This window comes from Glycine max, chromosome 4, assembly GCF_000004515.6.
Source record: "Glycine max cultivar Williams 82 chromosome 4, Glycine_max_v4.0, whole genome shotgun sequence".
In the NCBI taxonomy this organism is placed as follows: domain Eukaryota; kingdom Viridiplantae; phylum Streptophyta; class Magnoliopsida; order Fabales; family Fabaceae; genus Glycine; species Glycine max.
The window spans coordinates 8,278,628-8,299,936 of NC_016091.4; the positions used below are offsets into that span (position 1 = coordinate 8,278,628).

Genomic DNA, 21,309 nt, shown 5'->3' on the forward strand with positions numbered 1-21,309 from the left:
AATAAACAAAAGAATTTATCGCAACAGTAACATTTTTTTTGTCTACTTTAGTTTACAAGCAAATTCTAGAAGGAAAGCACGGGACATGACATTTACCAAATTTTTAGTGTTTGTCTGTTTGACATGATGTAAACGTAAATGGAGGCACAACTAATCATAGCACGAGTTATTTTCTTGCGAGTAACCATCACTATCTTGATCCTATAAGAAAAGTGGTGGAGAAAAAGAAGAAAGAAAGATGAGAGAAGAAAGAAAGATGAGAGAAGAAAGGAAATTGGTATGACCTTAGACGGGTCGGAACGGTCCTCTTTCACCTTAACACTTGTTTCACTCATATAGCCGTCAAATGCTTTTAATGACTCTACTGATTAGTAATTATGGTATGACTAGAGCATCTCTAATTATATTTATATAAGCAAATTAATTATGTCACTTTAATTTTAAGTAATTTAATTAATTTTTTTTCTAATATATATTTTTAATAATAAGTTATTTAACTTATAAATATTTTATTTTTTTTCTTTGATATTTAATATAAAGTTAAATAATTTATGGGCAATGATTATTTATATAAACAATTTTTTCTTTTTAATTTTAAACGATTCAAAATCACATGGTTATATTAAAATAATATTTATTAAACAACTCCTATAGTATCTTAGATACTCTTTGGCAGCCTGCAGACCATTCCATCACTTTTTCAATAAAAAGAATTTCATCAAAATTACATGATCTAAATGGAAAGAATAATGTATAAACACGCAACCTGATATGGTTAGCACATGCATTATACTGTTTGCTAAGCACGCATAAACGATGATCATAACAAATGATAGTAATAATTATAATGAGTTGTTGCAATGCTAAAAAGTTGAAGTTCTTTGGGCTGATTGGTGAGGACCCATCTGGGTGTGGCCACACAGCGTGATCATTAAAGTGTGTGGGCCGTGTGTACGGTGATGGATTGAGTTACATTATTTATAGCTTTGTGCATATTAAGATATTTTATAATCATGCATTTGATCAAATAATGATATCATAGTTGATACAATAATGGTGTACGCGTACAAAATATCAAACAAGGAAGCCAATAACTGCAAGGCAAGTGAGTGACATTGGCCGTGGCTGGTGTCGGTGTCTTGGTAGGGAAAGGAAATGTTAGGAAATGGTCGGTGGAGCCACAAAAGGGTTTTTTGGTTTTCCACAAATTTGGTCAGTTAAGCACATTTCATGTTGATCTAAGCACGGGTCAACCACTAAAGTATAATGCAGTGTGCTATGCTATTACCATTGTATTAAGCTCCTCCTCCACTATTGTTGTTCATCTGGAATTAACTTGTTAGTGACGCATTCTTTTCGAGCACCAATTTCTGGATTGATCTTTTGATTTTTCCTAACTGAACCCGTCTCCCATTTTATATGTTAGAGACCATGATCAGAGCAGTGGCTTGAAGGAAAGTAGGTTGAATTTTCATGTAGACGGACGGCAATTGCTGATTTCAATAATATCCTGTATACTAACATTGCAGACCTATGTGTAGGTACAACGTTTATTTCCAAATTCACAATTTTATTATATAAACTATATAGTGTTACTTTATATAACATATGATATATTGATTTTTCCATTCGTTGCAAAAAATTTGTCTAACTTTGCTCTATAACATCTGCATAAGAACAGGATGCTAAGAGATTTCACTTGTGTATATATCTCAAACAAGTGTATGTCATGTCGAGTGAGAATATCATTTTGTTAGGAGTCTATCACGTCATTTTTACATGAATGGTCTTATTTAAATGTATCACATGGAGTAATAAATAATATGCTCAACTAGAAAGTAGAAAATTAGAGAATTACTGAACTTCAGTATTATTTAAATCATTAATGCCTCCAAAAATATTCAGTTTGCTTAGACTGCCATATCAAATGTCTAAAAATGAAGAATAAGAACTGGTTATTGGAGACTTTCTTTTGAAAGGCCCAATGTGCTTTTAGTTTGGCAGAAATCCAGGGTTCATAACAAAGGAAGAAGAACCCTCTCAGCATCATTAAAATATATGTCCCCAATTGAAGGCATGAAACATGCACTAATATTAAAGGGCCTCCTCTCAATGAATCAGTAAATCACTCAGGACAAGCAGTCAAGTCAGATTGTCAGAGTCTCTTTAGATAAGTTGCAGATTTTAGTCCCTTCAAAGGTTAATCATAATACAGATAACCATTGAAGAAAAGGTTTTCAAAAAAGAAAGTAGCATTATTCCCTCCTTCATTATCTTTGTCCATTCCTATACACAACTAGAATGCAAATAGCGTTTGAACAATGATGCACAAGACCTTTTTTTTTTTTGGGAATAAACGGGGTCAAAACATCTTTCTTTTCCATTTACCTTTAGTCTTCCCTCTTTCTCACAGTGTATTAAGGAACTGGATCTCCTAAGTTGATAATTTAACTGTACATACACAAATTAGTACATACTAGTTAGTAATTAGAGATACACAAAATAGAAGATACACATATTAGTACATCCTTAACCCTTAAGAAATGATATTACTTCCTCCATTTTATTATAATTAGTGTAAGAAAAAAAATTTGTGTAAAATAATTGTTATTTTAATTTTTATGTAACATTAATTATCTTTTTACTTATATATCTTATATATTAACCGTGAACAACAAAATTTATAAATAAATAATTTAATGATGATTTAAAATTAAGTACAGCTGAGAATCCTACTTGGAGGTGGTGGGTCGGTCCCCTACTCTAAAATTGGCATGTAGATGGTTGCTCACAGTCATAGGCTTGATGTTGATGTCATGTTTTGTTAAATTTCCCTTCAAACAGAACCACAGACCAGTTATCTGCCAATGCTAATAACCCATTAGTTTGATCAAACAGCCTCCCCCACTTGTGGAATATCTAGAACAGAACTTCAAATCCCATTAAAACCTTTTCTTTAGTTGCATATGTGAAAAAGTGGTAAAGAAAAGACTATCACAATAATTTCTCCTTTAGAATCATCAGAACTCAACTCTAATTCTAACTCCGTCCCATCTCAACATCTTAGCATCTGTCTTTCAAGCGTGACATATTGACATGTAACCAGGGCCACGGCCAGAAATTATCTCCTAAGGCAATTATCTTACGCCTCAAATTCTTCTTACTTATTATTATTATATTGGAACGCATTATTAATTGTCTCAATTGCTCCTTTTTCTCATGTTTTTAATAAAGCCCGTTTGTTATATTGAATATGTACAATACATAAAATAGTTAAAAGAAGACAAAAAATGCATTATTAAAAGAGGAAAATAGTTTTAACAAATAAATATGAAGTTAACAAGAATACAACATTAGTTGATAAGTTATAACTGTGAAGGAGCCGTTAGAACAATGTGAAATAGAGACAATCCCATACTTGTTAATTACTATTGTTCATTTCCATAGTTAAGTAACTGTTTATTTATTTTCTATTTATTTAACAAACTTCAACTTTTATATTTCTCTTTTAAAAAAACAATTCTCTCATTCTTTTTTACGTTCATACACTAGTCTTAATAATAATTCTAGCCAAGATATTCCAAAATTTCTACACAGGCATGGATGTAACAATAGTCCCTGTGCGTTTAACAAAAACATACATTAAGATAGAGCAAGCACTCATTGAATCTTTCTTTCTGAGAGAAGGTGGCATCTTCGGTCAGGACTCAGGGTCACTTTTGTTTAAATCAAAATAAAGCAGCGTGACTGTCAGACTGTCAGCTTCAACTCGGTCAAAAGAAGCAGGAGTGGAAGCAAGAAAAGTTTGCAAGTTTTAAATTCATGGTGGAGCCCATTTTAGTATGATCGAACTTAACCGAATCGATGCAAATATAATATTTGGGTGTGTTTGGTTGCACGTTTGTACTCATCAAACTTGAGTCTTGAATTCTTCAAATGCAATTATTCTTGTGATGAGTAGTGTATTTGAAAATTCGTTAAGAATGAAAGAATTACATATGAGATATGGAAGTTATAATTATTAGCTTTTTAAAATCACATTTAAACATTGAAACCAAATATGCTATAGAAGTTTGGAATTGAATTTAAAATGTGAGTTTCACCCTCGAACATGGATTCAATTAGAAGTTAACTTTTTTATATATTATTTTCTCATATTTACTAGTCACTCTAATTGAATTAATCCCCAAAAGTCCACCAAAAAATATTGTTTATGTAGCAAATTACTAGTCATCAATGTCTTATCTTCTCTACTTTCAAACCATTACTATTCTTCTGTTTATTATTAACTGTTAACTTCGAGTTTTATGACTTTCATCCCATTTTTTATTCACAATTTTCCAGTCCAGATCTCTTTCCTTCGATCTTTAGCTATGTTATTTGGATAAGAAAGATGATACATTTTATTAAATAAAGAAAATATTTTAAAATTTATTTATTGTCACTACTTTATATTTGATAAATAAGCTAATTTAATTTGTAAGCTTTTCTCAAAGTTGTGTATTTTAGTTCAAAAGCTAATTATTATGTAAATATTGTAATTATTAATTTTATTGTAAAAAATATTGTAAATCTCTAGCTATTTATTTTTTAAATTATTAATGAATATATCAATATCAATATAATTATTTCCAATACAAAAAAATGTCTGAAAAATTATATACGAATATTAAAACCTATTTTGATAATCATACATCTAAAATATAGATTTTCATGCAATATTTTCAATAAAAATCAATTTTCTAATATCTATAATTCAAACAAAAATCATGTTAGTTTAAACTCACGTTTACTTAAATCAGTTTTATAAAACCACGTTAATCTAAAATCAATTTTATAAACATATATCAAAACATGAAACATGAATTTAATGAGGCATTCCACTCATGATAAAAAAAAAATGAAAAGAAAGGTGACTTATCTTGAATAGAAAGTAAAAACTAATGGTATTTCTCCATCATATTTCAACAGGAGCATCTTGTTCACTGAAGATCAGTGCATAGATGATAGATAGAATAGAGGATATACGCAGACAGCAGATATACAGCACATTCACCCGTTTTAAGAAGGCTTCAGTGAGAGGTACTTTCCAATGAATGAATTGTTGACCAAAAAAAAAAACAGAATCTCGTCTTTTTAAAGGGTGATAACATTATTGTTTGTGTACCCAACATTTTTTGGTAATTCCAGAATTACTCTTTCGTCTTCTTCTTCCTTTTTTAAGTTGTTTTTACTGGTTTGTGGCATTTGCGCTTCGCTTTCTGCTCTGTTAGTTTTTGTCGTTGAGTGAGGTACCGCTTGAGTGAAGGTGAAAGTGTTACTGGTGGGTGGTGATTGTTGCAGTGGTTGGTTCGTCGTTGGAGGTACACCAAGTACGCGAGTTGGTGTTGCTGGTTTCCGTGAATGAGTTGATCCGTATGTTTAATTTCAACATACAGATCAAATTGATCCGTAAAGTTTATATGGATCAAATTGATCCATATGGTATACAGATTTTGAAATTTGTAAAAATTGTTTAAAGTTTTAATTTTTTTTAATTATAAATGTTTGTATGTAAATTAGTAAAAAAAAAATATTTATTTATATGTGTATTTGAAATAATTCGTATGTAGATTGATATAGGATTTTTGGTTTTTAATATATATGGTTATGAATTGTAGTGTTTAAAAAATGGTGTGCAGTAAAAGATTATGTTGAGTTTTGTATGATATTATATGTATAGTGCGGTTAGGTGTTGTATGTTTGTCATGTGAAGATTTTTAATTTGTTATTAAGATGGACGAAGATCAATGGATGTATAACAGTATAATGTCTGAAAAAGTTGCTATGGATGATGAAAATGAACAAGAATGTGGTGTGAATGAACAACATGTTGATTGTTCGGATGCGCTCAATACTTCTCAGGTAATAATTTTCATTATTGTTATTAAATTGATAAAATGAATGTCCTTTTGAAGACTAAAATTGTGTGGGTTGTGTTATAGGTGTTTGCTACCCAAGATGATGTTTTGCAGTAAGGTCGATCAGTTGCTCATGAAAATGGATTTGTGGCGGTGATTATGAGGTTAGACACAAATACTGACATTAAAGGAAGGATTTCATTTTTGTTAATTGGTTGTGAGAGGAGTGGTCAGTATAGGTCTAGGAAGAAAGATTTTGTTAGAAAAGATATTGGGAGTAGGAAATGTGGGTGTCCGTTCAAGCTTTGTGGGAAACCAGTGGTTGGAGGGCAAGGTTAAATGGTGAAGTTGATGTGTGGGAGTCATAATCATGAATTGACGAAGTCATTAGTTGAACATCCGTACGCTGGGCGATTGACTAAGGATGAAAAGACAATTATTGCTGATATGACAAAGTCAATGGTCAAACCAAGAAACATTCTGCAACGTTGAAGGAGCACAATGTCAATAGTTTTGCAACAATCAAACAAATATACAATGCAAGAAGTGTATATCGTTCTTCCATTAGAGGAAGTGATACTGAAATGCAACATCTAATGAAGCTTCTTGAACGAGATCAATATATTCATTGGCATAAATTAAAGGATGAAGATATGGTATGTGATATCTTTTGGTGTCACCCTGATGTAATGAAGTTATGCAATGCATGTAATTTGGTATTTTTGATAGATAGTACCTACAAAACAAGTAGGTACAGACTCTCACTACTTGATTTTGTTGGTGTGACACCAACGAAGATGACATTCTTTGCTGGTTTTGCATATCTGGAGGGTGAACATGTTAATAATGTGGTATGGGCTTTAGAACGGTTTCGAGGTTTTTTTCTAAGACGTGATGCACTCCCTGGAGTTATTGTGACTAACAGAGACCTAACATTGATGAATGCAATGAAAATTGTATTCCCTGAGTGTACAAACTTGTTGTGCAGGTTTCACATCAACAAGAATGTCAAGACAAAATATAAATCCCTAATTGGTCAAAAAAATGCTTGGGAGTATGTGATGGATGTCTGGGGAAGTTTGGTTGATTGTCCTTCAGAACATCAGTTCGATGACTGCCTTAAGAAGTTTGAAATTGCTTGTTCACCCTGGCCAATGTTTATTGACTATGTTAACGAAACATGAATAATCCCCCACAAGGAAAATTTTGTTACAGCTTGGACAAATAAGGTGATGCACTTAGGAAAGACAACAACAAACAGGTATGAAAATGTTCAAGTTTTTCTATTAGGGTTGATGAATTGATGGATTTTAATTATTGTATTTCTTTATTGTTTTTTGTGTATTTCAAATGTAGGGTTGAATATGCTCATTGAGCTTTAAAAAGAGTATTACAGAATAGCCTTGGAGACTTATGTAGTGTTTGGGATGCCATGAACAACATGATCATGCTGCAACACATTAAAATTAAAGCATCATTTGAAACAAGTACACATGTGGTTGGACATATTTTTAAAGTTACCTTACACAAAAGGCTTCTTGGCATGGTTTCAAGGTATGCTTTAAATCAGATTGGTGCTGAGTATGAGCGTGTACATTATGCTGGCAAGAATCCTTCTCGTTGTGGTTGTGTCATGAGAACTACACACAATCTTCCTTGTGCATGTGAGCTATCTAAATATGTTCTTGGTAGCATCCCACTAGATTCAATCCATATGTTTTGGAGGAGATCAAGTTTTTCAGACCAAGGGTTATCTGAGCCCCAAGTGACCATAAAGGAATAGATGGAAACCATATCTAAGCGATTTGAGAAACTTGATATTTGTGGTAAAGTAACTCTAAAGAATAAACTTCGAGAAATTTCATACCCTGATCAAAACTCTATGTGTCCTCCTCCAGAAAATATCAACACTAAAGGTGCACAGAAGAAACCCATGAACAGAAACCAAAGATAAAAAAAGTGTGATCCGTCTTACTGGGAGTATGTTGATGCTTTACATTCTATGCAAAATAGTAATTCTTTAGTGAAGTGTAGTGCATCATCTTCTGACCAACTCATTCCAAGAAGGACCATACCGATGTTGGATCAATTTCATCCGTTTATACATGATTTCATTGACAACATTGTGGATGTCAAAGCTGACGGTAACTGTGGATATCATGTGATTGCTACTTTATTAGGTATGGGTGAAGATTCTTGGTCCTTGGTGCACAACCATTTGCTTAAAGAACTTGACAAATGGTCAGATGACTATATCAAGCTCTTTGGTGGCACAGACAGATTTGAGGAATTAAGGATGTCCCTACTTGTTGATGGGTTATCCATGGTATGTAATTTATGTTTTTTTTTAAGAATTAACTTTAAATAAATGTGATGTGTATATTTGTTTGATTCAGGTTACTATGGATAAGTGGATGGATATAACCGAGATGAGATATGTCATTGCATCAAGGTATAATGTAATCCTTGTATCATTGTCGCTACAACAAAGCATGACGTTCTTTCCTCTTAGAAGTCAACCACCAACAGATTCTTCTGTGCATCGCATAATATGTATTGATCATGTCTATGACAATCATTTTGTTCAAGTAGATTCAAGATAGTCCTGTTTTTAAATTTATGCAATCATTTGTGTTATAATAATGTTAAATTGTTTGTGCATGTACAACAGGTTTATTTAAAATATCATTGTCCTTTACCGCCTCTAGCATTGTTATGGTCTAGGAATTGTCATCCTCAGGCAAAGCAGTGGCTCCATATGTTAGTAGAATGCATCAGTACAAAAACTTGATGATGTTGAAAAAAGACTATGTTGACATAATTGAAGACTGAACATCTAGCTTCTAATGACTTTGTAATGTTCTACATTAATATATAATTGTTAGGCTACATATTCACATAATTGTTAGTAGCTTTGTTACGTTAAACTTAATTGTTTAAGGTGTAGAACTTATGAATTTATTGTGATGTCATTACTAGGGTTACCTGATACGTTTAACGGTTACGTAATTTAAAATAATTTGTTAACATTAACCCTAACATTTAGAGGCATAAACATAGACTAAAAATTATAAACCAAAATAAGTTAACATTTACAAAATGTTTGGGAAAACCAAAATGTTGTCAAATACAAGAAAATTATAAACATAGTCCAAATATTAAAATATAAAATGAATGACGTCTATGGCTGATCCGTGCATCGCCTTCGTCGCGACCTGACATAAACATTGTCCTCTGCTATGACACCCCTAGCGATCCTTAAGCAATCTTTCATGATCTCGTGTATTTTTGTGCCTGTAGTAACTATCCTTGGGTTGAACAAACGGTCCAACCTTTCTACAATTGCTTGGCAAGCCTCCTATGACATTGAAAACAACCGATAAAGTATTACATTATTTCAAAATTAAACTAAATGACATTTAATAGAACATTAATGCAACATTATTTACCACTGCATGTCTAGGCTGCTCCACATTAGAAGGGGCATGTGCCGGTGCTGCTGCTGGTGCCACTGGGACCTTAGGGATATGTGGCTCCACATATGTGTCATCCTACGTCATAGGTGGATGTCTGGCCGGATCAGCAGGCTGTGCCGGTGTCATGAATGGATGAGAAATCATGAAAAACCACTGCATGTAATCTGATGCACATTGTCTTGGCACAACATAAATCTGTTCCACTGCTGCAAGATAGTCAGAGAAATGCATCCACCTGTCGTCAATATCTTCAAATGATAACATTAGTCTGTGGTGGAATGGTTTGAACATATCCAAATTGCCGCACCACCCTCTTTGGTCGATGTTTGATGACAACGGGACCCCATCTTATATGACCTAAAAAGCATGAAATCAAATCAAAATCGTGCACTACACAGTGGTCACCGTAAGGCATCCAACAAACATTAGCAATCGTCAGTCCATCTAGACGTTTTCAGTATGTCGATGCTGGTAATGACTTCAAAGAAACCTTCGTAGCAATCCACCGGTAGGCATGTGGTGACATCTCATCATAGTCAAGATCACTTAAAGACTCAGCAACAGAGGGAAAATGCTCATACATCCAACACTACAAAGATTAGATCAAAATAAAATAAATGTCAAATTAACATATTAATAACATTTTTAAAATAATTAAATTACAATAATTGACAATAATTACCTATAATAGGGTGATGTAACCAGCAAGCTATCGGTTGCTGCTCTTCCAAGCATCATTCAAATGATCATACATATGAACTAGGGCGGCAACTCCCCTTGTGTAGCTTCCACTCTGACTCAAGTCTCGAAAAGCGTCTAAAAAACAATATGAACATGTGTTGCACTCTTGTTAGCAAAAAGAGTGCAAACCTAACAAATGCAACAGATAGGCACAAGCTGCAACAGTCCAATGTCCAGCCTCACATTTACTCTGATAAATATCTCGTAGTCACGATAGGCGTACGTATGCCCTATGACATTTTGTTGCAATATTGTTAATGGCGGATGGCGGTTCATGGCGAAAAGCCAAAAATCTGCCATAAAAATATGACGGATGGCGTAGCGGAAAATGGCGGATGTCATGGCGGACAAAAAAGATATATATATATATATATATATATATATAAATAACCAAGTTAAAAAACTAAAAAAGTTAAAAAAGTTTCATGAGTTCATACAATAACCAAGTACCAACACCAAATAAACTCATTAAAGAGTTCAAAATAAGAAAAGGATAAAAACATAATGCAAAGTGCAAAGTGCAAAGTGCCATTTAAAAGAGGATTGAACAAAGAAAAAAAAACGTGTTGTCAAATAGAAAAATAAAATAAAAATGGGTGTCAAATAGAAAAACGAAAAAAAAAGCTACAAACACCAAAAACAGGTGTCAAGCAGCAAAAAAAAGAAGAAAACAAACAAAAAACAAAAATGCACACTGAAGCCGTCGACGTTCGCTGTTTGTGCAGGTGCGAGATGTGGGATCGTGTGTGTACTGCGTCACCTTCGCGGGGTGGTGGTCGTGTGCCGGTGTGCGTCGCCTTCGCGGGGTTGTGCAGGTGCGGGGTCGTCGTCGCTAGTCGCTGCTGGTTGTGGGGTGGTGCGTGCAGGTCGTGCTTCTGTGTTTTGTGTTGTGCGTCCTCCCACTACGCTTTTGCACTTCAATTTCGGGTAAGGTTGGGTCGGGTCAGCCCAACACCTACCGCGCAAAAAACAAAAAAAAAACCGCTATTCCTCCTTTTCTGCTATTCCACCATGGCCACCATGGCCGCCATGGTGCCACCATACCCAACCTGCCACGCCACCACTATTCGGTGGCATTTTTTCAAATTTCTGGCACACTTTTTCGCCATGGCCACTATTTGATAACACTGTTGTGTTGTCTTAACTTTAACTTCCTCTCCAGAGACTTCAAGTAACTCTACCAACATCAAGACCGCTTCTTCGACATGTAGAGTCTCGAAGCTATGGAAAGCGCCTATAATAGGAAGATGAAGCAGAGAGACCACATCATCCAAGGTGATGGTTAGCTCTCCAATGGGAAGATGGAAACTGTTAGTTTCCTTATGCCACCTCTCCACAAAAGCAGATATAAGTCTCCGATCGCCAGTGTCCACTGAACATGCAATCAAAGGGCTTAATCTTGTGGCAACGACTAGCCCTTCAATTTCAGGAGCAGGCCTCCCAAATTTCTGAACATTCCTTCCATGGGAGAATAACTTCAATTGAGGATGTTCCTGCAAAAAAAATTAAATGATTCAACAACTTATAAAAATAGTAATTAAAATTATGACAAATTTAAATAATAACAAATACTTAACAAATAAATTTAATTAAAATTTTTAAATACCTCTCAATTCCATACGCAACGTGGTCACCATAGTCAATTAGCACTGATGGGCCATGCGGACCACCTGGAAATCCCTCAGCATCATCAACAGCTTTTTCAGCATGTGCATGTACGTCTTCAGTCACATCAAGAGCATCCTCAACAACAGGGGCAACTTCCTGTTGCCTAAGTGCTGATGCTGTAGGCCTTCGTCGCCGGGGAACATCATCTAAATGATGATGATCCTCTCTCCTCAGGGCTCTACCTATAACCTTGCCTAAGACACGACCTAACCCTCTAGTTCTAACCAAAATCTACAAGTTTTGACACACATGCATTTTTTGGTCAAATTCAATATTTACTATTAAAATAAACATAAACAACTACAAAATTTATAACTACAAATAATATATGACTATTTTTCATTGAAATAAAATAACACCATTTAAAACTATTTCATAATAGCATATATGACCACATAATTAAAACACAAAATTCATAAATAAAATAACAACTACATAATTAAATAATATATGACTATTTTTCATTGAAATAAAATAACACCATTTATAACTATTTCATAATAACATATATGACTACATAATTAAAACACTAAATTCATAAATTAAAGTAACAACTACATAATTAAATAATATATGACTATTTTTCATTGAAATAAAATAACACCATTTATAACTATTTCATAATAGCATATATGACTACATAATTAAAACACAAAATTCATAAATAAAATAACAACTACATAATTAAATAATATATGACTATTTTTTATTGAAATAAAATAAACATAAACAACTACCAAATTCATATATTTACTATTAAAATTTATAATTATTTCATAACACCATACAATCATACATATTATTTTTTAAAACACAAATAATACCTATTTTTAAAACAAAACTAACAAATAAACTACCTATTTAAAAACATTTTTCAAAACATAAATACCTATTTTTAATTTTATTTGAATTAAAAAAGGTCATACAGATCAACATGATCTGTATGACGCATACGAATCAACTTGATTCGTATGCGTTATATGGATCATGTTGATCCGTACGAATGCACAAGAGGAAAAACGAAAACGCAACCATTAAAAGAGATGCGAAGCTTACCTCGACGGTGGAACAACAAGACGGAACTGCAGGTCCTCAATGCCAACAATGAACCACCCAATGTGCGGCAAAAGAACCTCCAAGGAAAGCAGATGGCATCGGGAGGAGAAGAAGCTCAAGCGTCGTCGCGAAAACAACCAAACAGCACAAGGAAGAGGAATGTACAGAACGCGTGAACAGTGTTGGATGTACAGGTTTTATATTTTAAGTGAAAAACATTTTTGCCCATTTACTTAAAATGTTGGATGCACCTAGTAACACCCCTTTTTAAAGAATCAAAGTTTGTATTGCAGTTACGAATAATCACAATACCTTGAAATATCTCTAACTCGTGGATCCGAGGGACCATGATTTGATTCAGGAAAAACAAAATGAGCTTACCAACGTGTCCACAACAACTATAATACAATAACGTGGCATAGCAAATAAAGCTGAAAAAGGCTAACACCCTAAATCATGCAACGGTATTTGGGGTTGCAAGTAACATTTGGTAGATTCCAAATATGACAAATGCATGCGATTACACAAATACAAGGTACGGGGGAGCAAGTGAGCGACCAATATTGGACAATAAATACAAGGTATTCACATAACTATTATCGTTTACATCTTACAAGACCCCTAAGACAACGGATAACGTTTTGTACTTGCTATTTTTGAAATGAATGTAGTTCAAGTTGACTAATTGAAGCTATCTTATAAATCATGATATGATATCGGACGATTATTTATGTATGATCCCAATTTCCCAAGGAACAGCTTCTCTCTGTCTTTTTTCAACATCATTGGTTTGTCTTTTCATTAACTTAAAATTAGACCCGGATCTCAATTTTACAAATTTTCGGCGGGCGAAAGCTCATCGTTCTGGAAAAGTTTACTTAGAATGTAGGCCTGCGATCAAGTCTACTTAGAATGCCAAGTAAAAAAATAAAATACAAGTAATATAAATATAGACACAGCACAATTCAATATGTCGAAAGAAAAAAAAAGGCTGAGCTTTAGAAACAAGTTTATTTCCCTTATTTTTCACAAGTTGAGATACTGAATAGAAGAAAAAATGATCAAGGAGCCAACCGGTCAACCTTCCACAGCCGTTGTCCATTGATCTCATGGGGAGTATATTGCAACCTGTCAATAAAACATGCACACAATATCAGGAAATTTTACCTCACTATATATGAAGCTCAGCTCTGACAGAACGATAACCTAGAGAACTTTATTAAAACGCAGAGAAGGGTGTAAAATGTTTCTGTTAGGTGTCTGTTTGTGTTAGATATCTTTTAGCATCTTTAGCAAGGGAGGGAGTTAGTTGGGCGGGGATATTTAGAAGAAACCAGGCAGCTCGTTCATAAATAAGAGGGGCTGAGAGGGACAGGTAGCTAGTCATTTGTGAGAGAATGGGAGCTTTAGGGCACGGTGGTGCAGAGCCTTGAATTTCTGTAGTGTTTGATCATTTGTAATTGGGGTTTATCCCTACTTTTTCCCAATCTCGGAGCTGTGGGTAGTGCATATAGAAGGATTCAGGAACTGTTCAGGTTTCAACAAGAATGAAGACATTCTTGACATCATTGGAGAACTGAGGAACCAGATAGCAATTTTCAAGAAAAACTAAAGGAGGGGCGTCTGGGAATCCCAGACTTTCAAGAAGATGATGTGTATGGATGGCTGATTCAAATCCAACAGCACTTTGACATGAAGAAGGGAGGGAAGCTGCAGTTGGATTCAGGAATTGTTCAGGTTTCAACAAAGAATGAAGACATTCTTGACATCATTGGAGAACTGAGGAACCAGATTGCAATTTTCAAGAGAGAACTCAAGGAGGGACGTCTGGGAATCCCAGACTTTCAAGAAGATGATGTGTATGGATGGTTGATTCAAATCCAACTGCACTTTAACATGAAGAAGAGAGGGAAGCTGCAGTCGGTTGTGAAAGTATTAGAAGGACATGCTTATGATTGGTATAAACAGTGGGAGGTCAGTAATCCTAAGGTGTCATGGGAAGAGTTTCAGAGGACAGTGCTCAAGAAATTCCAGGCCAGGTATGATCTGAATTTGCCAGTTAGGGTCCAAGAAAGGGAAGGGAAATCTTGGGAGCAAGACAAAAGGGAAAATGAAGGGTTGAAGATTGAGAACCAGAATTGCAGCAAGGGAGGAGAAACGGAAAACAGTGAGGAAAAAAAATACTATGCTAGATATGGTGGAGAAGAACCAGGTCAAACAATTTTGAAGAAGGAACAAAGGCAATAATGCTTTATCTTTGTAATTGGGTTTTATAAATATTTCTTCCTAATAAAGTACCATGTTTCTATCAGTTTTCTATGGATGGTTTATTTATAGACAATACATAACAAAACACTCTGATAAGATAACCCTATTCTATACCAGAATAAGATAATTTGAAATATGACAAAGTCCCTAAATAATAAATGGTTCCAAATCAAAATTGCCCATCAAGAATAAGTATATCCAAATTTTAAGCAATCTCAAGATAAGGTTCAATATTTAGGCTGTGTATGGATGACTAATGAGGGAAGAAAGATGCAGCAAAAGCTGGTAAGTGTTGATTTTGAATATAAACCTAAAACTTATTTGAGTAACTTGATTGGTGGGAGGACAGTAAATAAAGTAAAAATGTTATTATTATTGTAGACATGGCAGACTACTTTATAACTATCATAACCAAGCAGCCAGCCTAGGATATAGATCAACTCAAATTGATGGGCATACATCATGGATCTTGAACCTAAACCATGGCTTGAAAACCAAATATATGTCATTAAAAAATATTATGTACATACTGTTTGGCTTCATCCATTAAAAAAAAAGAAAACAAGAAACCTATCATAAACGGGGTAGCAACCACCTGTCATGCAAGCGAGATTTCTGCCCTTGCCAAAACTCGAAAAGTTGTGGTGTTAGCCTATATCCACCCCAGTTCTTAGGTTTAGGGATTAAACTTCTGCAAGCAAAAAATATGAGGATTATTTGCAGCTCCCCTAGAGTTAACAAATGGGAGAAAAGGTATACTTGTGGCCAAATGAGATGGTTAGCTAATCAGATTTCCAAGTCCAAGCCAAGGGGAGATGTGGAATTATAGACCATCTCATAGGACTATCATATTTTATCAGAACTCACAAATAACAGAGTCAAAAGCAGTTGTTCGATAACTTACCCATCAGAGTATTTTTCTTCCAGCTCTTTGTACTCCTGATAAAGAACATGCCTACCCGGCACTACAGTACTCTAATGATCCAAGAAATTAAATTATAAGTATACATACCATATCATTTCCATACATAATAATTTGAATTGAAGTGAGGCAGAAGTAGACCTGCTTGCTGACTATTGCTCCAATCTGACTACCTCTAGGGCGGCTATGGAAATACTGTTCTGATTCCTCATCAGAGACTTTCTGAACAGGCCCTTCCACCCGTACCTAGGAAAAGATATAGACAACAATGTGTTTTAGTTCCTTAGTCAAATATGAATTACAGGGAAGAAATAAATAATGAAAACTGTACACAAATTTAGGAGCCTAAAATAGAAAGGAAAAAAACTCCTTTCCCTGCTATACAAATAGATTACTGATAACAGCTGGTTCAACTAAAAGGACCTGGGAAAACGAAATCGGTCAATCACAATTCATAGCTGCTTCATATTTTCAAAAACAGTATCCAACAGTCATAAAATATCATGATTATCAATAAGTTAATTGGCGTGCCTCCAAAATGCAGTGTCACGAAGTTTGCATTATCAAACTAGATGCATCTTTTCCCTCAAAAAAAAAAAAAAAACTAGACGCATCCTGTTAAATTGGCACACAAACCATTGTACTTCATCAATGTAAAACAAGTCAGCAAATGCAAAATAATAATACTTTAATGAGGTTTGCTAATGCTCACCTATTTGTTTTATAGTTGGAGTACGTTAGAAAGCTACAATGTGGGTGTATTTTAAGAATATCCTTAGTTATAACTTACTAAGATACTCCAACTAAAAAATACGTAAGTGCACATTAGCAAACCCCACAAGCATTTACTAACATACATCCTCTTGTTTTTTAGTTGGGATATGTTAGCAAGCTACTACACCATGGGTGTATTTTAAGATAATCTCTAGTTGTAACTTGCTAACGTACTCCAACTAAAAGCAAGTGGGTGTATGTTAGCAAATCTCATACTTAATAATAATAAATTAAATAATCAATTAGTATAGAACAAATACTACTGATGTTCATCTTCTATCACTTCTTTTGCAGGTTTCCTAAGGTAAGATCATGTAAAGGAAAAAAGGTTTTAAAAAAAATTCCCTGGCAATCAATGCATGTAAGCCTAAGAGCAGGAAGTTTTCTGTAGTATTAATTTATCAAATGTAATGCAACTACTAGTGGATAAAATAAAAGACAGACCAGATTAAGATCAATCAGGATTTTTATTTTGCTTAATAAAAGAGAGAATACAACAAAGATAAAGGACACAGACTTCACACCGTGCAATTTGGACTGAACCCTAACAGAAAATGGAATCAATTTGCTTAGTATTTTCATCACTAAAATCTCCACCTGTATGCAACAAAACTTATTAACATAGAAAATCAGTTTTTGTCTACCTAGGCTTCAAAAAATGAAAACAAAGTAGAAGCATCACCAAACAAATCAAGCCCTTATGAATCCCAACTGAATCTTATTACCAAAATGACCCAACTCAAGATTTCCAAAAGAAGAGGCCATACTAATGGTAGATATTCTAATCCCCTATGTTATACCACCTGAAAGAAGTTTACTCATCCAAATCTTAAATGGTCTCTTTAGGAGTAGAACTATCAATTATTATACTTATCCTCATTTTCCCACCTAGTAAAGTACATTATGGCATGCTGCACCATAGGTTTTCAAGAAGGCATGATATTCTTTGGCATGAAAAATTAACTTCATCAATTCCATGTAAGAATAAGTCAATCTGAAGATGTGGCTAGAGAGAATGTAAGCAATAGTCACCTGCCGGTTTAAACCATCCCAGTAAAAAAGAAGTGATGCACGTGGATTTTCAGATAATTCACGTGCCTTTTGACTTTCATAGTTTGTGTACCTGCGCAAAGCAATTGCAGTAGGTGAACACAAATAAGCATTTGCCAAATAGCATTGCCACAGCAGTTCTAACATAAAAATAACAGATTAGTACTAACCACACAAATCCTTCCTTATCCAAGCCTTTTAGCAATACCATTCTTGATGAGCTGCAGCCAAATGAAGTAATTTGGAAATCTTAGTTCAGCTATTACACATAATATCCAGAATTATGGGAGAGTAATTTATTTTACAAGACCGACTGATATTTAGGCAAACAGCATTTTAACATAAAAAACAGAAGCAGATCTTACGGTTTTCCGTCCTTCCCTACAGTTGACAAGGACATAGCATTTGGTTCCTTCAAACCAGCAGCCAATGCATCATTAAACCATTTATGAAACTGCAGATAACAAATAGAATATTATAGATTTGCAATCATTCGCAGCCATTAAAATCTAAGTACTCAAAATACTCAGATTAGAAAACTGAAATAGATCACGGCAAAGTACTAAAGTCATTAACAACCACTGACAAGTAAAAGACAGACAACACCTCTGCAACAAACAGTATTGTGTCAGATGAACTTTACCTGATTAAAAGGGTCAGCCTCCACCTGCTCTTCAAGAAATTCTGGAGAGATATAGTTCTCTCTTAGAGCTGAGATATCAATACGTGGAGGCTTTCCAATTCGAACACACATGGAAGTTCCAGGATATGGTGGAAGTATAAGCTTATATTTTTCTGCAATAGCAGGTGGGACAAATCTACCTCCTAGAAAGTGGTGAGGACCACCAAACTTCTTTGCACCTAATTTTGGGGCTGTCAAAGAAACCTACAAAAAAATTAAGCACAACGGTGGGATGGCATCTCAATAGAAACACAATTTATGTTGAAATAAATATTGAGGATATATTATATCTAAATTTCAACATTCAAAGAAATAAATAGAGACACATATATCCCTGAAACATACCAACATATCAGGTTTAATGCCTGTACCATCAACATCTCCCTCTTCAACATGCCACCCAGAGGGAATATCTACAGAGACTATAACTGATCTTTTTTGGCCAATTTGATTATTATTATTATGTAAAGAGACAAGTCTCTGGATCAAATCATCAAAAGGAGGCCTTGGAGAACCTGAACAAACAGAAAATAATAAAGAAAAATAATACAAAATCAAATGGAACTATTTGTTAAAGGGTCTATACAGTAGTTCGGTATTCAGAACCAATGTGATGAGAGAACCTACTTGATAACAAAGAAAGCATTATTTAATTTAATTAACTGAGTGTTGCAAGCTATAGTTTAAAAATTATAGTAATGATATTGATCCTAACAGGGAGAACAACCCACCCAGAGTTCTGAGGAGACAGTAATCATCAAAATAAAAAGAAAACATACATGAAAAAAGAGAAAAGTAGCACAAGCAAGACGATGATTAGAGGCATAAAAACAGTGGTAACAGTATATTGTTTAGTCCCCGGTTTGCAAAACATAGGTGAGAATAATGTAGATGCTCTAGATGTACATGGATAGCAAACAATTTCTTAAAAAGAAAAATACCTACCATGAAATGAGAATCCAAACATTGCATCTATGACAACGTCAAAACCATTTGAAAGATCTGATGGTAGTTCTTCCACTGAGAAGAATGGGATTGACAGTGCTTCAAGCTAATGCAACAACATTTCACATGAGACTTGAAGATACAAAAACAATAACTAAAAAAGAGTGGCGGTTCAAAACTATGTCAAAATGAGTTCCATTCCATCCTACCTGAGTAACTAACCCAGCATATAGAGGCTTGGGGGTACGCTTTGGGTAACAGACAAATGGCTTATAACCGAAGTGATGCAGGTGCCGAGCAGCTACGAGACCGTCACCACCATTGTTACCGGGACCACATATAGTAAGAACACGACTATACTCACTCGGTTTGTAAACCTGTAAAAGAAGAAAAGAAACAATTCAAGCACAAACGCACCAGTATTAATTTAATAGACAATAATCCATAGAGAAAGAGAGCAAATTTCCCTCAGACAATGTTTTCTCCTTTCTGGTGTAAACTACACACCAATAGAAAGACATTCATGCCTAGAAGGTTTCAAATTTTACAATTATTATTGTTTTTTCGCAAAATCGAGACGAGTACACACAAAGTAAATACCTCAGAAATGGAAGTGGCGACACTCAAACCAGCCAACTCCTGCCATTAGGAATGAAAGGCGTTAAGTAACATAAGCAATGCGAAAGCGTTAACAAATGAAAAGTAAGAAAAATGGAGAATGAGGTGAAGAATGAAATAACCATGAGCTGGTCAACGCTGAAGCCAAGTGGACCCATGAGTGTCTCGTCGATCTCCGCGGCATCTCGCTGCTTAAGGTAAGTGACGGAATCAGCGTCGAAATTCGCCATGCTTTGGGCAAAGGCAGAAGAAGAAGCAGTTGGTGTGGGGGCGCTCCTGAAGTCGGTGGAAAATGCTCGAATTCGAGGCCGGAGAATACCCTGAAACAAAACGCGAGATAGAAACGCCAAAATTTCGGAGAGAAGCATCGAGACACTCGTGGATAGAATGAGAGAAGAGGGAATTGGTTACTTACGGAGAATAATTGAAAGAGGGGGTTACGGTTGTTACTATTATAGAGAGAAGAAGAGAAGGTAGTAGCCAGTAGGTTATGGCTATGGGTTTGAGTGAGTGAATGGGTAAGGCATAGACATGTCATGCTTCTGCTGCTTCCCTTCGGCACCAATGAACGCATCGGTTTGATAGTTGCCCTTCTGCATCTCCCCGCTATTCACTTCACCAATCACCACTGTACTGCGCTCTTAACACTAGTGATTATACCTCAGATAATTGAAAACCAAAACATGTGGTTATTATGACATCAAAATAATTTGGAAACTAATCATTTTATTTATACTATTTGATAATTATCTAGAAATTTAAGTTTTAGTGATTGAAAAATGCTATAAAATATTAACACATTCTAATCATGAAATAAAATTTATTAAAAATTACATAATTTTGTGAATGTCATTTAATATGGAATGAATCGTACTTGTAATTTTTTTAATTCTTAATAAATTTTAACTAATAATAATAATGGATAGTGTGTTAAAAAAATATTGTTATCACTTCTCTTAATCCTTGCATTGTATTTATTAATACAGATTTTTTGTCCATATATTTTTCCTTAACTTCATCAGATTACTTGTACTATTTTCCTCATGGTCATTAATCATTAGTTTTGGGGCTAAGTTTATGTACATCAAAAGTAAGTAATAACAAGTGTTTGAAGAGGAAAACTCGGATGGAAGAAGCTTTCCAACAATAGTTGGAAATATTCACTATTTGTTTCTAAATTCTTCAAATAAGTACTAAGGAAATCCACTA

At 34.5% G+C, this 21,309-nt stretch overlaps 1 protein-coding gene and 1 long non-coding RNA gene across 3 annotated transcripts; both read right to left on the reverse strand.

Moving 5' to 3' along the window:
- Nucleotides 1–8,975: 8,975 nt before the first annotated feature.
- Nucleotides 8,976–10,448, reverse strand: LOC121174781 (uncharacterized). The gene is made up of 3 exons (XR_005891154.1): nt 10,059–10,448; nt 9,350–9,965; nt 8,976–9,258 (listed from the first exon to the last, which is right to left on the reverse strand). It is a non-coding gene; the product is annotated as an uncharacterized lncRNA (long non-coding RNA).
- A 3,313-nt stretch (nt 10,449–13,761) lies between these two features.
- On the reverse strand, nt 13,762–20,798 carry LOC100795497 (pyridoxine/pyridoxamine 5'-phosphate oxidase 1, chloroplastic). Of its 2 annotated transcripts, XM_003522714.3 has the most exons (14): nt 20,516–20,798; nt 20,223–20,420; nt 20,083–20,121; nt 19,692–19,859; nt 19,483–19,588; nt 18,883–19,052; nt 18,499–18,741; nt 18,221–18,309; nt 18,026–18,076; nt 17,838–17,928; nt 16,173–16,277; nt 16,014–16,084; nt 15,705–15,800; nt 13,762–13,969 (listed from the first exon to the last, which is right to left on the reverse strand). In XM_003522714.3, exons 1-14 carry the CDS (start codon nt 20,672–20,674, stop codon nt 13,903–13,905), a joined length of 1,653 nt encoding a protein of 550 aa, XP_003522762.1. In that variant the 5' UTR covers nt 20,675–20,798; the 3' UTR covers nt 13,762–13,902. The 2 variants fall into 2 exon arrangements, with proteins under 2 accessions (XP_003522762.1, XP_025983989.1); XM_026128204.2 differs by lacking the exon at nt 15,705–15,800.
- Nucleotides 20,799–21,309: the final 511 nt, after the last annotated feature.